This window comes from Carettochelys insculpta, chromosome 21 (genome assembly GCF_033958435.1).
Source record: "Carettochelys insculpta isolate YL-2023 chromosome 21, ASM3395843v1, whole genome shotgun sequence".
Taxonomy (NCBI): Eukaryota; Metazoa; Chordata; order Testudines; family Carettochelyidae; genus Carettochelys; species Carettochelys insculpta.
Genome location: NC_134157.1, coordinates 17,980,357 through 18,001,845, shown reverse-complemented (window position 1 = coordinate 18,001,845; position 21,489 = coordinate 17,980,357). Strand labels below are relative to the sequence as shown.

The 21,489-nt window shown below is 45.8% G+C and overlaps 1 protein-coding gene across 4 annotated transcripts in view; it reads right to left on the bottom strand.

Annotated features, from left to right (window-relative positions):
- Positions 1-21,489, bottom strand: part of COL5A1 (collagen type V alpha 1 chain) — a 302,011-nt gene that overhangs the window by 88,843 nt on the left and 191,679 nt on the right. For all 4 annotated transcript variants that reach the window (XM_075015472.1, XM_075015471.1, XM_075015474.1 and 1 more), the window contains exons 27-32: positions 17,942-17,995; positions 10,410-10,454; positions 8,761-8,814; positions 5,507-5,614; positions 4,745-4,798; positions 1,319-1,372 (exon numbers count right to left, since the gene is read on the bottom strand). In XM_075015472.1, coding sequence (XP_074871573.1) covers positions 1,319-1,372; positions 4,745-4,798; positions 5,507-5,614; positions 8,761-8,814; positions 10,410-10,454; positions 17,942-17,995 — 369 coding nt within the window. The remainder of the gene's footprint in view (positions 1-1,318; positions 1,373-4,744; positions 4,799-5,506; positions 5,615-8,760; positions 8,815-10,409; positions 10,455-17,941; positions 17,996-21,489) is intronic.

Here is a 21,489-nt window from a genome sequence, read left to right as displayed (position 1 = left end):
TGGGCTGGTGCACGCCTGACCACAGCACTCACAGGCCAGCTCCGCCGTGGCCGAGGGCTGCTCCAGCTGTGCTGGAGCGCCCCACATCTGCAGCAGGACCCACAGGTCTGGAGTAGCACCCCCATAACCAGTAAGCCTCATCCATTTAGGGTGAAGCTCAGTGGTTAACTGGTTAAGCGTTAACATCCCTACTTTGGTCTACACTGCAGGCAAGGAAGAAGATTGCTCGGCTCAGGTACACATACTCACGCACTCTAGTCGAGCCCACGTGAGCATCAATAGCGCATAGCACTGGGGGTGACGGCAGAGTTGCAGCTTAACAATGCTGAGTACAAACCTGCCTGAAGCTGTGCACTTATCACATGCCCCTGCAAACCTGTGTGGTTGCAGTAACACTGCTCTTTACACTTGTGCTCAGTCAACAGGAGTGGGCCTGAGTATGTGTCCACGGGCAGCGGAATGCGACAGAGCCTTAGCCACTGTGCACTGCATCATATCCATTAAACAAAGGAACTCAACTTTGCTCCACGGCAGCAAATGTTCTTTGCTGCAGTAAGGCCATTCAGAAGGGCCAGCTCTTACTTGCCAGGCATCTCTACCAGGAGGAGCTGGAGAGTCTGACTGGCACAAGCCCTCCACTGGTGGTCCACAGAATGGGACAAAGTCAATCCCGGTGAAAGCAGGCACAGTTCTCTGGAGTCAATGGCACTACAGCCACACTGATTTAGCCCAAGGTGGGTCTTGCTAGGATATCACAGTTGTGATGAACTGTGACCAAACGGGACTTAATTACCAGGATGGGGGGGGCGGGCAGGAGACAAGAAAGGCTGTGCCAGCCCTGTACTGGGATAACACACGTGACTACATTAGGAATAATCTTGCTTTGTATTTCAGCCCCGTAAATTTTCTAGGAGGCTGTGTCATTGTGACAAACATATCTTGTGAGTGGTATGGAAATAGAAGGCAAGGGAATCGTGTCAGAGGATGCTAGGAGGCAGAGAGACATGTATTTTCTTTTCCTATGGAAAACTCCCAAGCTGGGTAATACAATGGCTCCATCTCAGCTGATGAAGATTAATTTAGTTGTCATTAATAACTAGGTATCATTGATCTACATTCTCTTGTGGAAACTCCAATTTCATTTTCTGCTCATTCCGCAGCTCTGCTCCTGCACGTCCATCCACTGGAGCTATATTTTCTTATGCTGTTTCCTCTACAGCAATGTAGCCTGAAAGAACCTCCTCAAGGGTTTATCTCAAAGTTTAATTGGCTTTTACAGGAAAAAATCAGCAAAGCAGCCAGGCACGATGGCTCTTACCCTTCCACCCTTCTCTCCGTTGGCTCCTGGGAATCCTGGGAATCCAATTGAACCCTGAAGGAAATAAAGGAGAGAAGAAGATACAATGAGCTGGAATTAGCACCATTCAGTGCTACTATTTTAGAATGAGGGCCAGATCCTTGGCTGGTGTATTCTAGTGTAGCTCCATGAACTACGTTGGGCTATGATGATTTATGCCAGATAAGCACGTGGCCCTTGGCAGCCTGCACTGAACCCTGATCCAAAGTCCACTGATGTTAATAGGAGGTCTCCTTATTTCAATGGGGTTCACGTTGGGCCCTGTATGATCAGTAACTGTGTTTACACTGGGATTATACCACATGTCCCTTGATCCTTTCAGGTTGAAGCCTGTATAGCAGCCTTTACTGGAGACAGTGACAGAACTAAGAGTAAAAATTTGGCTGGGTCTCAATTTATGGTGGTCAGGCAATGACCAAAGGTCTGATGTCACAACAAATCATTTATAATGCATATAATTACATGGTACTGTAGATTGTATTTTAATGCCAAGGGGCAAGATGGTAGGGGAGAGCAGTTCAGAGAAGAAATTTGAGTCCAGAAAGTCTGGGGGCTGGCTGGATAGTGCAGGGGGTGATTTCCATAGCCCTAGGAAGGCACAGGTGAAGTCAGGCCAAAGGAGCTGGGTGGTACTTGAACAGGGCTTGGCAGGGGAAGTTTGTGGCTCTGAGGGCTTCTCTATGCTTACCAGGAGATCGACCTGCTCAGGATCGATCTTCTGGAGTTCTATTTCACAGGCCTGGTAGAGACGTGTGAAATTGAAATATCTGGGGTTGGCAGTTAATCCCTGTAGTCCTCGATATTGCAAGGAGTAAGGGAGGACAGCCAGGTTAACTGATTGCAGATAAGTGAATTCTAGCTATGCAAGTGTCATAGCTAGAACTGCATATCTGCAATCAACTAACCTGCCTAGTATAGCCCAAACCTGAGTAGAGGCAGAGGCGGGGCTGGCCAGACTGCTGCACTCCCTGCCAGGTGTGGTGTTCTGCTGATGGGCCAAGAGCTCGTCTCTCATCAGCCAGAAGTTACTTGTCCACAATCACATGGACAGTGGCCTCTGTAGCCACACAGGCTCATATTCAAGTGGGCTTGGTGATAAATGGGTGGGTCACCCACTTGAGGCTATGCCCTTGGTAAGAAAATTCATATCTATATTCCTCTCTGAGTCCCCTGTGGGTCTACTGATATGGTCATGTGCTCACATGCCCGCAAGAATGTGACCCTTTGGACACAAAGTAGTGCATGAATATGGGAGAATACAGGACATTGGCTTAATATTGTTAAGAAGTGGAACTTGTTTTCTAATGAGTTGTCCAATGTTCCTTACCCAAAAAACATCCTTGCAGGGCTAAAACAATAGTGGTTGCCTAAGCTGATCATTTTTAAAGCACCCTGGTGACTTGTCAGCCTAATCCCCATTTTGAAAAGTTACTCAGGCATTTAGAAGTCTGTGTCTGACTGACATTCAAAAGGACATGCATTCCTAAGGGCTGATTTTCAAATGTATTAGGTGTCTCAAAATGCAGAGAGATGCCTACTTGCATTTTCAAAACCCTCCAAGGTGGTTAGGTGCTGAACATTCATTGGGCACCTAATCCACTTAGGCACTTTTGAAAATATCAGTAAACATCTCTGTGTATCTTTAGGTGCCTCAGTATAATGAAAAATGTGTCCCTGCTTGCCCACATCACTTTTGAAAATAAGTCTCAGGAACTCTGGAAAATGTTACCCTTAGTCTCTTCTTTTCTAATAAAACTGTATAGATTGTAGTAACAAAGAGGAAGCCATGATAGTGTATTGAGTGTAGCTGCTGTTGTTGGTTTCCAAACATGTGTTAACTAAGAAATGGAGAGAAAAATGCACCACCAAACAAGCACAAAATGCAAATTAAAGACATAGGAAACAATCTTTTGTGGTTAATTATGTCTCCAGCGTCAAGCGAGCCTGGTGTTTCAAACAATGAACTTGAATGATAAAATAGGACTCTTCAGGAAAAAATAACACAAACATAAGTTCCCAAAGCCGTCAGGGCATGATAAAACCAGGCTGTGGCTTTTATTCTATGAAGCAGATTTCTCAGTTTTAATTTTAAAAAGAACACTTGACAACAGCTCAAGTTAAGGTGGGCGTGTGGATGGGAGTCAGAGAATGCCTGCAATTCTGCAAATGGCACTTTTGTTTTAATTTCAAGGCAACGTTGCCTCATTAGTTATTCTCCTTAATTAATTAGTTAAGAGTAGTTCAGAGCTTTGAAGATGTAAAGCATAATATGGGGTCTAAGTTATATTATTATTACTAGCCAAAAAGTGCACAGGCAGTTTGTTTTTCTAGGTTTGAAAGGGTTCCTGCAGAACCCTACAGGGTGATGGCCCACAGTCTTTTCATTTTCCAATTCTCTGTCCCAAATGCATCACCTCCTACATTAGAAGACTAAAGTAACATCAAAAGCAATAATTTAAGCTACATGGCCTTATTAAATCAGATGATTTAATAATGTCCTTCTTTTTCTATGATTTGTTAATTTCTCCCACATATAAGGTACTAATTCCAATACCACTTGTTAGTTGGTCCATACTCTCCTCTAACTTCTGGGGAAGGCTGTGCTTTGCAGAGTTAAAATGGCAGGGCAAGACCTGGCTTTCCATTTTCTTAGACTTTGTGAGGCCATTTAACCTGAGCAAAGTGATCTCATTTGCACTCAATTGGTACAGGAGTAATCAACTACACAAGGTAAAACAGAATCTGGTCTGTACAGCATGGGACCGTGTATTTTACTCATTTAAACATCCTCTAATGACTTTGTACTAGGTTAAATACTCTGGATCAGGGGTTTTCGGGTCTGTAGAGGTCTTGCAGGGGGTATATCAACTCATCAAGTCATTTGCCTAGTTTTACAACAGGCTACATAAAAAGAACTAGCAAAGTCAATACAAATTGAAATTTCATATGGACCATGGCTTGTTTATGCTGCGCTGTATATTATATCCTGAAATGTAAGCACAATATTTATATTCCCATTGATTTATAATTATATGGTAAAACAAGGAAGTCAGCAATTTTTCAGTAGCAGCATGCTGTGACATTTCTGCATTTTGATGTCTGATTATGTAAGTTTTTACAAGAAGTGAAACTTGGGGGGTACACAAGACATCAGATTCCTGAAAGGAGTACAGTAGTCTGGAAAGGTTAAGAGCCCCTATTCTGGAGACATCCTCCAGTAGTTGAATCAATGGTGTTACACTGATTCACACCAGTGAAAGATCTGGCCTTGTAGGTCGACAGTGATCTAAAAGAAAGCAGAATTCATCCCATTTCTCACTGATGAGATCTGCTGCACTTCCTGGAGATGACTTTAACAACAATAAAATTAAAAAAAAAAAAACCCACCTTTGGACCTTGCCTTCCTGGATAACCTGGCAGCCCTGGAACACCGAGTTTTCCCTGTAATGTGAACAAAAATCAGAATTTAGTCCTCATCTTGTGACTGTTTCACCACACCCTCTTCAACAGTAGTCTGGACTGTGTATGCAGGTTTGCTAAAGGCTGGCACTATGCAAAAGGAACCACACAAAGGTTAAGAGTAGTTCAGCCTTGAGATGACCCCATGAAAATAATGAAACTGAAGACATTTAAGAAGCAATGGCACTCTCATTGAGCCCTTTAAGAAGCTTCCTGTTGGATAAGGAGATGGGCCTTTCTCTCCCATGGAGCAGGTCAGGAAATCATTTTTCTGTGAAAAAATTCCGCAAAAACCGATTGTACATAGAAAACCTGCCCTAACACTTAACATGGTCAAATCTAGGGGATTTCAAAAACCTCAACATTTTCTTCTCAAACCATTTTTTCATAAAAAAAGTTTTGCTTGCTACAAAATCCCATTTTTTGGCAGAGCCATGTGAACCAGCTCCATTCTTAGGGTGTTGAATTAAAGCAGAATTAGCCAAGAGACAATGACATCAGAATATGCCTGAGTGTACCCAATGCAGCATGACTGTCTCCCCTTGACTCCAGACTCTCACATCATCAATCCCCAAACCATGGATCACAAAACCGGTTGGTGCAGCACACTGTAAGGCAGAGCCGGCCTTGGCCATTCTTGCCTGCTTTGATTGGACATTGAAGGGACAGTTCCAGCTTTCGTGCCGTTACCTTTTCTCCAGCAGGACCAAGAGGACCTGGATCTCCATTAGGACCTCCACGACCTTTCGGACCTTCAGGCCCATCCTCACCCCGTGGCCCAGGAGGACCAATTTCACCCTGTCAGTCAAAGAAGAAGTGATGATAAAGAGGGCAGCTCATGCAATCAGGTGTCCCCTTGAAAATCCCCTGAATCTGGCAGTAACATACACAAAGCTATGGTCTGATTCCCCACAACATCCCTACAACAACTCATGGAGAAGTTAACCCTTTACCAGGACGCTGCTTGCACCAGACTGATGTGCAGTAAATTACAGAGCACTATAAGACCAGACTTGCTACTTGCACTCACACAGCCCGGCTATTAATTCTCAGTGCACCAATATGCCCTACACTCCAATTGTCCTCTCTAATTTCAGCTTCCCTCCACTGAAACAGCTGTCATTAACTCTGGCTCCTATGAACAGTTTTCCCTGCAAGCTGAGCACTTGGCTGGCCATCCAGAAGAGATTCAGGTGCCACCTCACTGATTAGCAGAGCACTCAAAGGCACCCACAGTGGGCAGGGTGTATTTCTATTGGTGGTGCACATCTGTATTTGCCTTGGAGCACAAAACAAAATTTATTCCACCTATGGATGGAAAAAAAATAGAGGAAACTCTGCCTATGAATCCTTCTTTCTACTTATGCATGCAACCACAGGCTGGTGTTATAATTGAGGACCAGTCTGGAAAACTGCAGAAGGAAGACTGGTATAAACCCTTAGCCTGGAAATCACTGTGAAATCAGACCACGGAACAGGCGTGGATATTAGTATGACAGTTTCTGATAGTCATTGTCCTCCAAACGTAAAACAGAGGAGTCACTGTCCCATTATGCATAAACAGCAAGCAGGCCTATGGCACCTTAGAGACTAACAAACTTAGTAGGTCAGGAGCTTTCCTGGGTAAAATGTGCTTCCTCAGATGGGATGGAGTGGAAATAATAACCTGAAAAAGTGGGGGTTACCCAAAAAAGCTCATGACCTACTAAGTTTGTTTGTCTCTAACGTGCCACAGGACTGCTTGTTGTTTGTGAAGTTACAGACTAACATGACGACCTCTCTCAGACTTTTTACCATTATGCATCATTATCACAGACATTTTCACAGGGGAAACACACAGGCAGCCTCATATTTTTCTCACAAGTAACAGAGAGGGCTCCCTATTTATCTGCAAAAGTCTGAAGTAGCCCCCATCCCTCAAGCAGGTCAGCACTTATAACAAACCAGCAAAGGACCAGGCAGCAGGGATTGTGTGTTGGATCAGAACGGCTCATGCAAGTACCTTCAGCATGGTCTGCTGACAGGTGAATTTCATCTTCAAAAAGGAGGGTGGGTGGGACTAGTAAAGCTTTCATGTGATCAGCTGAGAGTGACTTTGATATGATGTGTAGAATGGGGCCCTTGTGACAGCTCCAACAGATTCTTAAATGCCCGGAGCTATGGAGGATTCTCACACACAGCCTAATATCTATTACTACTAAGACATGCTTTATTATTCCAAAAGGCATGGCAAGCATGGCTCCATCCATATGGTGGCTACGGGACGGTGAGGGTAACGTGCCGATAAAATGATTTCCTGGCTGACTGGTGCGCTATGCAGCTGCTGTCTGAATCTTAATGTTCGTTTGGACTGATGATTTTAAAAGCTTTCAATGCCAAGCAGCTTACCTGGCTGCTAAAGACATGGGTCTAATATGAAATTGTGCCCCTGGTGGTTTTTATAGACCTGTTCTCACTTCTACTGGGGTGCATGCTTGGTGACTTTGCATTTTATTCCAAAGCTACGGAACCACGACCCGCTTGGCAAACAAAGAGGACTATAAAACACTGGGATGTATCATTACAAGAAGAGGAGGAAAGAGATACTGGGAAGAAAAAAAAAACCCCAAGATTCTGCAGGGTGCTCAGGGCTGCAAGGCTGAGTTCTAGCTTATGACAGATTGCACCTCCCTTATCCACCGTGCTCAGGACCCGACAGGTCCTGACCAAAAGAATTTGCCAGAGATGGGAAAGTGCAGGGCTGTGCTCAGGTACCAGCCTCCTTCCCCCGGAGCTCTGGGCCTAGCCCAGACTCCCAGGGGCTGCCACAGGGTCCAGCCAGCCCCTGTCCCCTTCCCATCTCATCCCTTGCCCCCACCGGGCATTTGAGGGTTCCAACTTCCACCCGCATCAGCCTCCTGGCTCCTGTTCCTGCAGGGCAGGTGGGGCTCCAGCTCCTAGCCCTACACTGCTGGAGAGCTCCGGTTCCCAGCCTCATGGCAGCGTCCAGTCCCCTGCTGCAGCAGGACAAGTGAGCGCTCAGGCTCCTGGCCCCATGTTGCTGCGGGGCAAGGAGGAACCTCAGCTCAGGCCAGCAGCAGCCTCTCAGCCCCTGCTGCCATGGAGCAGGTGGGGGTTCCGGCCCCTGGCCCTTGCTGCCAGAGAACTCTGGTTGCAGACCTGCAGCAGCCTCCTGCATCTGCCAGCTACTCTCCCATGTGGCAACATCCATGGTCATTCCGGATGATGGATGTTGCCGGACAAGAGGGTACGAGATTTGACAGATGCAACCTGTACTCGCTTTAATTTTACTTCTGAAACAGGAATAAAGAAATTAGAGGTTTGTAAATCTCCTTGATTCCAGCAAGTCTGAGACTCCAGGATTGTTTCATAGCAGCTGAATGTACAGCGTAGAAGGAACAGTCTCGTCATGACCCAGGCTAACTTTCTGCTCTCCACTGAGCACATCTCCTGATGGGAGACAGAGTCAGGGTCACGGAGATGATGCAAGCAGATCTCTGCTTGCAGAAGGCCCCTTCCCAGGATACCGGCGTGAAAGGAATTCTGGCATATTCCACCCCAGGGCCGAATCTCTCTGTCTACCAGGCACTCAGCAGGAAAACACCAACAAGAGAAACCTTCCAGCTCCCCGTTTCAGCTGCAATAAAACGGCCGCTGCGTTCCACCCCAGAGAGAACTGCATTTTGTGACTGCACAACGGTCCAGTTATTTAGTGTGTGTGTGTGAAGGACTTTCAAAGCCCTGCCCCGATCATTATGCTCAGTACGTCACTCAGTTGTTGAAGGGTCTGCTGAATGCTAACATGCCTCAAGAACCATCCTCACTCCCCAAGGCAGACTGCAGCGAGAACCAGCCAGAAAGACCCTGTCCCAAATGGGCTCTCTTTCTCTTTCTCTCCAAGGAAGATGCCTTCAACATACCTCAGCAAACTGGCAAATACTCACCCGGTCTCCCTTAATGCCCATGTCACCTTTGAAGCCCGGGAAACCATCTTCACCCTGAACAAGAGGAAGGGAAAAACAGATGATTGTCCAAAGGGGACATTGTGACATGGGCCCAGTATTTCTGGGCAGGTCTATTGATTGCCGAGCAGGGTTCTGAGTGAGTGAAAGATCTGATTTCAGCCTCCCACTCATCAGCTGCAGCAGAGCTGTCACAGCAGGGGTGACGGCAGGTGAACGGATGTAGTGGCAAATACTCCCCTTCCCTTGTCTACCATGTTACCTCTGTCCACTCTCTCCTTGGCAGCATGAAGGCAGCCTCTGTGAAACTCTGAATTGGAAACGTCTGCCTATTTCCATTGTATCAGGGTGTCTCTACAGCCGAGGGAGGGCAAGACAGGGGCAGTACCCCCATGCACACTGCACAGTACATGTGACCTTTTAGAGGGCTCTACTGCTTTTCAGGCATTCATCCGGAATGTCAGAATGATCCACCAAGAGAACAACGTATCAGGTTAACACTGATGCACTGGATGTGCTCAGGGTCCTACCTCTGGGAGCATCACATCAACAGACAACTATAATCCCACACAAAGGCATGTTCTCCAAACAGTCACACTTGGCTCTCACTAGAGATCATCTGCTCAGCTGGTATAAATACCAGCAATTTGCCAGTATTGGCAACCAATTACTTTAAAGAATAACAGGGTTTATTTTACACCTCCTTGCCACGAGACCTCTCAGGACAGTCATAATATTCCTGCCAGCCAAGAAGGTTTAACTGCAGAGCTGAAATTGATATTGTATCAACTCCTAGTACAACGCCAGGACAGACAAAAACATAGACCCAGTAACCAAAAAGAACTTTGGGTTCTGGAGCATCCCCAGAGACTAACTCCTGGCCTCTAATTGCCAGCTCTGTTGCTGATGGATTATCAGGTATGGAAGAGGAACATGGGGATACTTAGGACTAGAACAGCCCAGCAATTTTGAATCTCCTGATATTGTGCTGGGAGACTGCAAACGTATCTCTGAAATACCATCTATATTTTTTGTACATACACTTCATTTTGACAAATTCCTTCATAGCACAGATTTTACAAGGTGACCCAGCAGAGTATTCCACATGCAGGATTCCTTGAGTCAGATTCAGAACTCTGTTACCCAAGAGGTAAATCAGAAAGAATTTCACTTATGCCAGGAGAATTTTCCCTGGATGACAAAAAACTAGAAGCCCACTCCTGGGCAAAGGACTTCAGCTAAAATGTGCATTAAAATGATTTTTGTTTGCTATTAGTCAGGAAGCACTGCGTTTGAGTTACCAGTGCAAGGGAGAATCCAACAGGAAACCAGGCTTCCTAGAATATTTAAAACTTAATAACGGCTGGCTGTAGGGGTCAGGCCAATGACAAGTGTCAGACCCTGGTCGCTGCTCAATCAGCTTAGAGTTGAGACATGTAGGATAAGCATCATGGAGGGTATACAAACTATGCCTGCTCTGAGGTCAGCTGTTTGTAGGACCGTCAGTTCAGCGCCATTCACTGGCAGAAATATTCATGCATGTCCATCTCTCAGGAGGGGATCCAATGCTGGCAAAGCACGTCTGCAAAGCTGCACATGTAGGCAACCTTCCTCCAATGGGCGTAACTTACCTTTTCACCCTTAGTGCCCTTCAAGCCACGGACTCCGTCTGCCCCCTTAGGGAAAAAAAGCACAAAACAAAATAGAGGCACATTACAATGTTACGCTCGCAGAAGGCAAGGCATACACATAGCTAGAACTAGGTCAATCATTAACAACGGTGCATTTTGCCTTGCTTTCTCTGCTGGCAAATTGCCCTTATGCAGATTGTGATCTTCTGCTGGTGGTCTAAGATTATTTGCCGAATGGTTTTTGGTCCATTGCTCATTTGTGAATACTTGCTGCTCACAATCTGAGCTGAGCTGATCCGACAGATGGTATGTGTGATATGTCTCCCCTTCTAAATTAGAATAAATGTTGGAATGAAGTTTCCAGAGAGAACATTGATGATTGGGAGTTTGCTTTCTGAGAAGATTTTCTAAAAACGTCAATGTTAAAATCAGCAACTTGCTCCCAAATCTCCCAGCTACTGAACCAAGCTAAGGTAGTGGCAAAACTCAAAAGGGCTACAGACATCTGTGAAATGAATTCATCTGAAAACTACTGAACACATATTCACAATCTTGGAGCATCTTAAAGGCTAACAATATTATTTATTAGATGATGAGCTTTTGTGGGAATGACCCACTTCTTCAGATCTGGAGCAGAACTGAGAGAAAACACCTAAATATACAAATTACAAAGTAAGGGGGAAGGGACAAGAAAGAGTGGGAGAGAGAAACCTCTGGGAAGTGTAAATTAAGTTAAGTGGGATGTCTGCCATCCCTTAGAATATCAAAGGTGGGAAAAATGTCCTTGTAATCTGTAGGATAACAGATCCTTGTGGAGTCCACAGTGGTAGGTATGAAATTGCTTGCTTTGTTTTGCGAAGAGACAGACTTACACTAGTACCACGGAGACTACACATTCACAGTTTCTTCCTTTATTATGCCGTAGTATTCACCCAACAAAGAGTCTGCAGGTTCCAGGCTCCTTTTCCGGGTGACATTTACCTCCTTGGTGCATTGGCTGTAGGGGTGAATTTCACCCGAAGGAATATCTACCCAGCAGCTGGAAATGTGCTTATGAGCCTAGGTAGACAGACCACATAGCTCCACTCAAGCTAGTGCCCTAAACACAGCAGAAGGATTAGTACAGTGTCGGCTAACTGCCTGAATGCAAACCTCCCAGCATATTCAGGCAGCTAGCCCAGGCCGCCACTCATGTGGTCTGTGGCTACCCTGCTATCAGCAGCCTGCAGACACACCTGTCTACCCACTCTAGAAAGCATCCTCCTCTCTGCATGCTGCCATCCATATCTTAGGCCAGGTCTATAGATGGACACAAGATATGTAACTCCAGCTATGTGAATATTCGCTGATGTTGATGTACCTTGCACTGATTTTCTGTGCCATCCCCACAGTGGGAGGTCAATGGGAGAAACTCTCCCGTTGACTTCCCTTACTCCTCACAAGTGCCAGCAATACCAGGATTGACAAGGGCGCCCTGAGCATTCAATTAGCGCGACCCTACGAGAAGCACTAAACTGAAGTTTGGAAGGTTGACCACCAGCAGATTGACCTGGTGGTAAGTATAGGCAAGCCCACAGATCCTCCACTAGACGTGCACAGACATAACCACAATGCCGTCTGATGAAAACGTGCAGCACCATTTTTAAACCACCTATTCATCTGTACAGAGATCGGAATCACTCTGCCTCATGCTTGACATTCATACTGTTTATTGATGGCCAACATTCTAGGGAAAGACATGATGTAAGGGCTGCAGCTGACTGGCTCTCGACTGAGACTCAGTTCGTCGAGTGCCCTCTTGTGTTAAAAACCCATTCTGTTCCCAGCCTAATGGTATGTCTATACTTAGTGGGAGATCCACCCATTCAGGGCTGATCTTCTGGGGTTCAATTTCATGCCCTAGAGGGGACCTATGAAATTGAACTATCAGGGCTGGACAATCAACTCCTCATTATTGCGAGGCATAAGGGAGGGCGACGGGAGTTTCTCCTGCCAACCTCCCTTTATGAGGGCAGCCTGGTTAGTTGATGTTAGATATGTCGATTCCAGCTACACAATTTGTCATAACTTTGATTGCCTATCTAGGGTCACCTTTCAGTTCTAGTGTAGACCTGGGCCTAACATAATACTTCAGCCCAGCAATCATCCCTCTGCAGCCTAGCCAGCTTAGAAACCAGGATAAATCTTCAGCTTAACTAGGATCTGAAGCACTACAATGTGTAACCTGTGATCTCCTCTGTGTGAGATGACACTGACTGGACACTCTTAAGCATTCTGCTACTTAATCAGCCCCCAATGGCAGAGATCCTCAGTGCTAAGGGGAAGAGTAGAGAATGTGTAATTTCCCAGAAGATATCACCAATCTTGGGATTTGAGAGACACTGTCAAGTATTATCTAGCGCTACTCTTCTTCCCCTGGAGTTGACTTGTCGCCTTGTTTACTATTATCCCATACTCAGTATCCAAGCCATCAAGTCTAACTGAAAAGCTGCTGACACCGAGATGCATGACACCAAGTCGGGAGAACCAGGGGAGGGACATGAGAGGCGGGAAAAGAAAACATGCAGCAAATATAAAGCTGACACCAGGATGCAAAGCCATGAAGCCTGGGAATACCCATGTTATGAATGTAGCATCACCTTCACCAATTATATTAACACGGGCAGTGGCACTGGAGCTATTTTTATGGTGTTGTGCCCCACCCCCAACCTATTCATGCCCTGTTCTGGGGTCGCACCTGGAGTTGCCCAGGGCATCCAGTCTACACCTGAAGATGGGTGCAGAGCCCCAGGACAGCCACAGGACCTGAACCAGCACGTGGCAGAACCCAAAGAGTGCCAAAGGTGGTGGGGCTGCCTGGAGACCAGGACATGGACCAGGCTGGAGCTGTTGGAGGGGCTGGCCCCAGGGTGTGGGGAAATCTTGGGGGTGCTGCAGGACTCCCTGCACCCATACCTCCCAAGCCTATGGATACAGGTCAATTCCCCCATTTTCTGAACTACTGGTCCTGCACTGAGTAAGTTGAGGTCAGAGGAACATCGCTATGGAATAAGATGATTGATTGCATAGGAGAGGGGCTGCTATCTAGAATGAACATCTAGGAAAACAGTTGAACAGGGTGCTGTCGTGCTGGGTCAGTGCTGTGGTCTGTTTACTCTGCATCATGCGTCAATGTTGAAGGAAACCTTGAAATAGGCCTCTGAGGAATAACCTGATCCCAGGGAAATTTTCCTTTCCTAACCTCTTTCAGTCGGAGAAACTGCCCTGTGCCTTGAAGCAGGATTTCTACCCTGTCGAACTTTTGGGTTTGATTTATGACAGATATTTAATTCAGTCAACACTAGGGCACAGAACAGAACGGAAAAGGGAAAGAATGAGTAGCAAGTCCAAAGTATACGCATGTCAGCAACATGATGTATGATTGTTACTTGTTTGATTGTAGTGCCTGATGGACCAGACCCATGGCGCTAGGTGCTGTACAAACAAAGAACAAAAAAGATGGTCTCCACATGAAGGACTTTATAAGCTAAGTATCTAATTGAGGAGATGATGTGCATTGGCCTCAAGGCTGCCTTCCCTTTGTCCTGGGCCTTCCTCACCCTCTGGCAGGGGTCTCAGTTCCTGCAATACCATTGGACAGCAGCAAAGATGCTTGGCCAGTAGGTTTTGTAACAGCCTCCCCCAGTGTGATGGATCCCCTGATGTCCTGAGAGTGGGACATTGTGGACCAGATATGGCAACCTGCCGGGGTACTTTTGGGGAAACACGAACTTCCTCTGGACCTCCCCCTACCATGACTCCACTTTCCCTGTGGGATCCCATTCCCAGTATCAGAATCCCTTGTCTCCTAGGAATCTCTCCCTGAAACCCTTCCCCATTCAAATGAATCTTTTACTTTTCCCTGCTACCCAGAAAGTTGTGGTGAGTGTGTAATCTTGCATACTGCCTATGTACGAAAACAGAACAGAGCACATACTGAGAATTTAGCCTGTGGATTTTTCGATTGGTATTGAAACCTGATTCCAGAGTTCTGCTGTGGATGCATGCACCCTGTTCCCTCTCTTCTCACTGTCCTGAATGTGCATCAGAAGGTGGATTATTAAAACACCTAACAGCTTATTTTAGAGGTGCACAGTTGTGACACAGAGCGCAGGCATAAGATGGGACATTTATGCAGTGCCTGCATGCTTTGCACATAGATTTAACTGGTGCAACTGCTTCACGCTTCCCTATTTGGCCCTTGGCTGCTTAGAGCGGCCAGAGTCTGGATGCTCACGCGTGATGGCCTAAGGACATAGAAGGAGATGCACCTGGATGATAAAGTCTGGAAACCTGCCCATACACAGCTGCAGATCATCGCTGTGATTTCAACCTTGGTCCAGCACGCTCGCTGAGCTTCAGTGGATTGATCATGCTGTTGTGTCTGCTGAGAGACTGGAGAGTATCAATATAGAGAGAGGATCAATGCTAATGTATTTTGAGATCTAATTCTCAGTTGGCTGCTGTGGTTTCTTGCAGCTTAGGGGCTGCATGTTCTAGGATGAATTTGGAGGACTTTGTGGACCAAATTCTCCCCTTGAGTGCACCAAGCTCCCCGACAAGGGGGAGGCTGGAATTCAGGGACCCACTGGAAGGTCAAGGCAGAATGGTTCAAGGGTGGGAGGGCGTCTTTCTGCTGTGTCTCTGTTGCCTGCAGCTGAACGTTACAGGCGTGACCATCATCTGAGACGGGCGGACCAACTCCCTTCACCTGTCATTCACAGCACTGTCAGGCCCATTTCCTGCCTTGCTTGGGGCAAAGTGTAAAAGACACTTCCTGCACGTTGATTTCCCCTTGGGAAAACCAGGCCAGAATTTCAGCACAGGGAACACACGTTTTACAGCTGCACTGTGTAATGTAATTCTTATATAGCTTGCACCTCCCAAAACTGGGACTCTCTGGTCTGCCAACATCCATTGGACTAGAGAGCCTTGGGCTAGGAGGATATTGAGAGGAGGGCCAACAGCTGGGATCCCTGCCAGTGGGAGCCCAGTGATGGGGCTGGTGGCCTGTGCAGGAATCTTGGTGGGGCATGTGCCCCCAGGGCCAGGCACCCACGTGGCTGTGGCTGGACGTGGCAGCTCAGCCAGGGATGGAGCTGGTATCCGCAGGGCTGAAGACAGCATGGCCAGGGCCAGAGGTAAGAGGCTGCAAGGGCTGGAGGCGGAATGGGCAAGAGGTAGGAAGGCCAGTGAGGGAGCTGACAGCAGGCTGGGGACAAGAGGCAGAGAACCTCCCCTGGTCCAGCAAATCCCTTGTTCGAGACTGGTCAGATCCAAAGGGTACTGGACCAGGGAAGTGCAACCTCTATCAACAAAAATAGTCCCTTAAGCATGAGTTTTATTTCATCCCAGAGATATTTAATGTCCTCCTCCAACCCCTCCTGCCTGCAAAACACGCAAACTAATTCAAGTGCAGTGAATTCATCCAGCAGGAAACAATTCTGAGCAGGTGGACAAGATCTAACAATTTATGATGGCCTATCCAAGAAAAGACTGTCCTCCAAGCCTCGGAACTGAAACCGTATCCAATAAATAGCACACGGAGTGAGGAAACGGTAACATTTTTTGATAAACACTCAGAACTGTGCAGACAACACATGTTCTCTAAATCACTGCAATGAGGAACAGTTCCACTTTAGCAGTAAGGATAACAGAAAATCATTCCTTAATGGACCACTTGGTCTCAATCTCCTGTGCTTCAAGACACGAGATGAAAACATGTGTTAGTTAAATAAATCTAGTTACATTTTGGGAATTGGAAGAGCTAATGACTTTGTGCTCCTGGAAAAATGTATGGAGGGTTTGAATCCATTTCCACTTCATCTTTCGCCTCTCATCCAGTATTTATATCCACAAGCATGAACCCCTGCGGTGTCACAGGAGTGTGGGAAGCCCTGTATAGCTCAGCAGCAGAGTTAACCGGTTTCGATGCTGGAGTAAGAGCCAGAGTGGTAAGGGGGAAAACATCCACTACCTTTTTATCAAATCACACACGTCGCAGATATCAAGAGCAAGCTGAAGAGCAGCAATTCAATTCCATGAAAGAGAAAGGGGTGGCCGTTTAGACAACACGACAGAGAAATCTCAGCTTCAAATAGCACCATTTCAGAGCAGTCTGAGAGCACAGACACTCTGTGCTGTGTTCTGATATTGGGCCGTTGGGTTTCATTAACATCACTGCCTGTTAAAATCTTCATGCCCAGGCTGAGATTTGTTTTGATTTCTCAATTGCAAGTTATTGCGATGGAACTGTGCCATGTTCAGTGGGAATAAAAATCCATCTGAAGCTCTTCTTGAAAGCAGCAGAGTTATATTTCCACAGGCCAGAATTGATATGTCAGGCCAAAGGAACTGATCAAGTGATAAGTATGACTGAACCCTAGTGATCCAATGGTTCTGCAAAACTCACCAGTAAGTCATTTAAGTTTCTTGTAGGCTCACTGACATAGAAATTCCATCCGCATTTAGTGGTATTCTTTAATTTTTGCACAGGGGCCACTCCACGAATTTTGGTACCAGTTACGGGCCAGCTCTGGGCTCCCCAGAAGGGGCGGGGCCTTGGGCAGAAGAGTTGGGGCTGGGGGCTATCGGGAGAGACAAAGAGTGTGTGAGTATGAAAGTGGAACACTTTGTGTGTGAGAGACAGACTTATTGGCACAGACTGAGTGTGTGCTGCAGCATATGTATGATGCTGACTGTGTGCATGTGGCACAGACTGGGTGCATGCAACAGTGACACAGAGCGTGTGCGTCGGCTGCTGCTGGGTAAGTGTCTGAGAGAAGCTTCCCTCTGTCTCTTTAAGGGAAATCTGTCCTGCTCTGTTGTCTCCCCCTCCCCTGCTCTGCACTCCTGAGTGCATCACTGACCAACCACGCTTCACACTGGACCAGCTCCACTGCATGTCTCCCTCTCTCCATGCCCTGCTCTGCAGAGATGGGGTACAGGGGCCAGGGAACACGCTGACTTCAGCACATCCCTCTACCTCCACCGCCTCCCCCTCTGCACAGCCAGCAGGAGAATCCTAGGAGTCACTCAGCTGAAGACAGAACAGGGCAGAGGAGGGACAGCTGAACACATGCTGCTGGCTGTAAGTACTCACGCACTGCTCATCATCTGAGTGGGCCGGATCCAGCCCCCAGGGCTGATTTTACCCACCCCTGCTTTATACTCATCTATAATACCTATACTTATAGGTTTTCCCTCAACTAAGTGATTCACCACCCACTCTTCTAGATGTCTTCCAGTTCTGTTACAGCTCTAGCCTTTCTCTGGGACCATGGCATAGTTCCATTTACACAGAACCAGACTAGCAAACACTTTTTATTCACAGAAAGATTTGCTGAAAGTTAAGTAGGAGATATTCCTTCTTAGGGGCTTCTGTCAAACTCAGTAAGATCCAAGAGGTTCTCCTTTACCTCCAACATAAAACTCAGAATCAGCTCAGAAATAAAAACACAAGCCTGTGTTCCTTGCCTTGCCATCTTCCTTACCTTGACTCCGCGAGGTCCTGGATATCCAAGTGGGCCCTGAGGTCCAGTTGGTCCCTGTGATTTAAAAGCAAGGATAAAACAACATTAAGATATAGCAGTTCTGGAATTTTTGGATAAGCTGTCCTGAACTGGACAGGAAAGCTCATGGCTGGCTGAACATAAGGCATATGGGAGTCAGCTGTGCTTAGAAGAGGCTTCAGAAATCTAACATAAGAGCTCATGTTGCTCTGTGGTTTGTGATGTGAGCACAGGACAGACAGAGAGAGGAGACACAAGACAGCTGTGTAATTGCTATAATGATTAGTTACAAGAAAAAGTTTTATACGGCAGATCCACCAATGATCTGCAATGGCAAAAGTGGCTTCTGCCTTCACTGCTTAGTTTCCAACACAGAAGGTTGAAAAGGTTGTGAATTTCTAAAGTCATACTGAAATGTTAAAAAGAGACAAATAAATCCATGAAACAGGGACCATTCTTTTCTTGCCATTTCCCAGCCAACTGCAAAACTGGTCAGAATTTTTCAAAATTCAAACCTGAAAAATTCAGACGACCAAAATTTTGAAAGAAGGGGAGAAATATCTGCCCAAAATGTGAATTTCTCTTTTTCCTCTCAACTAGCTTTAGCATCCACAGTAATAAAACCAGAGTAATAAAATTAAAAAGTGAATGGATTTAATGGGCAAAATTTTAAAAAGTACCTAAGTAATTTATGGGCCCAAGTCCCATTGTGAAAGTGATGTAGGACTTTCAATGAGATTTATATTTGTAAGTTCCTGCACCACTTTTGAAAACAGGACTGAAGAGCCTATGATCCAGAGAACTACAGACAGGCTGTGTCTACACTAGCATTGCACTTTTGAAAGAGGCATGCAAATGAGGTAAATTGAAAATGCAAATGAGGTGTCAGATTTGCATGTCTGACACCTCATTTGCATATTATTTCAACTGCTTCTTTCAAAAGAAAAAAGTAGCGCAGATGCTGCTCTTTCAAAAGTAAACTGCATTTTGGAAAGCACCCTTCTTCCTTAAAAAAAAATTGAGAAGAAGGGTGCTGTCAAACATACAGTTTACTTTTGAAACTACACTACATTTTTTCTTTCAAAAGAAGAAGACCCAAATGAAGTGCCAGATATGTAAATCTGGCGGCTCATTTGCATGCCTCTTTCGAAAAAGCAGTGCTAGTATTGCCACACCCACAATGGCTATGTCTACACCAGCCAAAAACTTTGAAATGGCCATATAAATGGCCATTTCGAAGTTTACTAATGAAGCGCTGAAATACATATTCAGTGCTTCATTAGCATGCGGGCGGCCACGGCACTTCGAAATTGACACGGCTCACTGCCGCGCAGCTCGTCCAGACAGGGCTCCTTTTCGAAAGGACGCCGGCTACTTCGAAGTCCCCTTATTCCTATGAGCAGATGGGAATAAGGGGACTTCAAAGTAGGTGGGGTCCTTTTGAAACAGAGCCCCGTCTGGACGAGCCGCATGGCAGCAAGCCGCATCAATTTCAAAGTGCCGTGGCTGCCTGCATGCTTATGAAGCGCTGAATATGTATTTCAGTGCTTCATTAGTAAACGTCGAAATGGCTATTTGCATGGCCATTTCGAAGTTTTTGGCTAGTGTAGACACAGCCAATGAGATCTATACTAGAACATGTGAAACAAACTGCCAAGGGAAGCAGCAGAAACACCATGATGTGGGTATAGGTTGAACCTCTGTCATCTGGGATTTGACTTGTGCCGAACAAGAGAATTTGTACACAGGAGTTCGATGTTGTCTAGTACATTACCATCATTTCCACTGCTTAATGGACTCTTAGAGGATACTTAGGGGTAAATTACAGATAAATAACAGCACAGAACACCGAGAGCCAGGACTGGTGGCTGTAAAGAAACTTTATGGGACCCCAGGAAACTTGGTCACAGCCATGATAACTGGTCATCCGCTTAACTAAAATCATGCCGGATTACGGATGTTGCTGGATGAGAAAGTTCCAGAGTAGAGAGTTCCAACCTATACAATGGGGAATGATCCCTCATGTACAAGGAGATGCACCAGATGCCTTCTCAAGTTGAGCTGTCTCTAATTTCTAGGACTGCTATAAACAGAACCATCATTATAATAAGACCCAGTGGTTTGAAGCTAAAGCTAGACAAAAGGACACTAAAAATAAGATGCCAACTTCGACAGGGAAAGTCGTTAACCACTGGAACAATTTATTTGGGCCTGTGATGGATTCTCCATCACTTGAAATCTTTAATTCATGAAGGGATGTCATTTTAAAATATAAGCAGCAGCTCAAACAGAAGTTATAGGCATTATACAGACATTTTCAGGCAAGGTTCTTTGGCTAGATTTTGCGAGATAATCATAAAGGTCCCTTCTCACATTCAAAACTATGAATCCATCCAGTCATCTCTGACTCCGAAGACTGGATTGTAGTGATTGATAAACCTGGGTGGACAGACTACATGGTAACTTTCTAACTACCATAACTACAGTGCTGTATTATTTCTCTGTAAATCAATCACATTTTCAGCTGTTTTTTTGTTCGTTTTGTTTACTCGTCTTTTCTTTTGTTCACATAACTGAAAAATACTCTTCCATGTCTTTAACAAGTTCTGAATAGTTTTTCCAGCTTGACAGTCAGGCTGAGCAGAAGGATCTATGCTTCTTGGGGTCTGTTGGAGTTTCAAACCCCATGCTCATGTCAGCTGGAAGAAATCTAGTAGCACAAACACTGATCTGAGATCATAATTGCTTAAGTCATAACTCCTGCAGAAAGTTATAGCCTGGATCTGGACTTTTACCCTGACACCTGTGGACTCCCTGATGTTTCCTAAATGTCTCCCAGCACAGCAAGTGAGTGCAGGACTGTTTAATGGGTTTTAATATTCTACAGACACAAACATTTAGATGCCTAGTCTTATGTGGTGCCAGCTGGAGGAATTGCACCCCCCCACCCCCAAGTGGCAGGCATATTTTTTTTGCACTACATGGTACCCATGCAATGTTAAGGTGAGCTTCAATCAAACTGGACTGTACTCTAATAAAAGACTTTTGACAAATGTAATGTTTTTCAACTGAGTGGGACACAGCAGGAACACAGATGGTAAATCTCTCTGACAAACAAACCATCCTATAATTCAAGGACTCTAGCCCTGGAGCAATGTTTTCTAAAATATTGTTAAGGAGGGATTTTGGCATGAGGACAAACTGGAAAGAAAAGATTTTTTTTTCAAGAGTAATTTTCCATCTTCCCTCTGCGGCACCAAGGATATTTATTTGTGTCTGATTAAGAGCCTTCCCCTCCACAGGTCTCTGTTTGCACTTTTGGGAAGCTTTTCAGTGCTACTTGCCAGGAAGGCTGGGGGTAAGCTAGGGGTGCACAAAATAGGGTGGGGGACCCCTCAGGGGGGCGCTATGTCTACACTACAATCCCCTCACAAAAGGAGAATGAAAATGAGGCAAACTGGAAATGCAAATGAAGCACTGATTTACATTTCCATGCTTCATTTGCATAATCACATTTTTGAAACAGATTT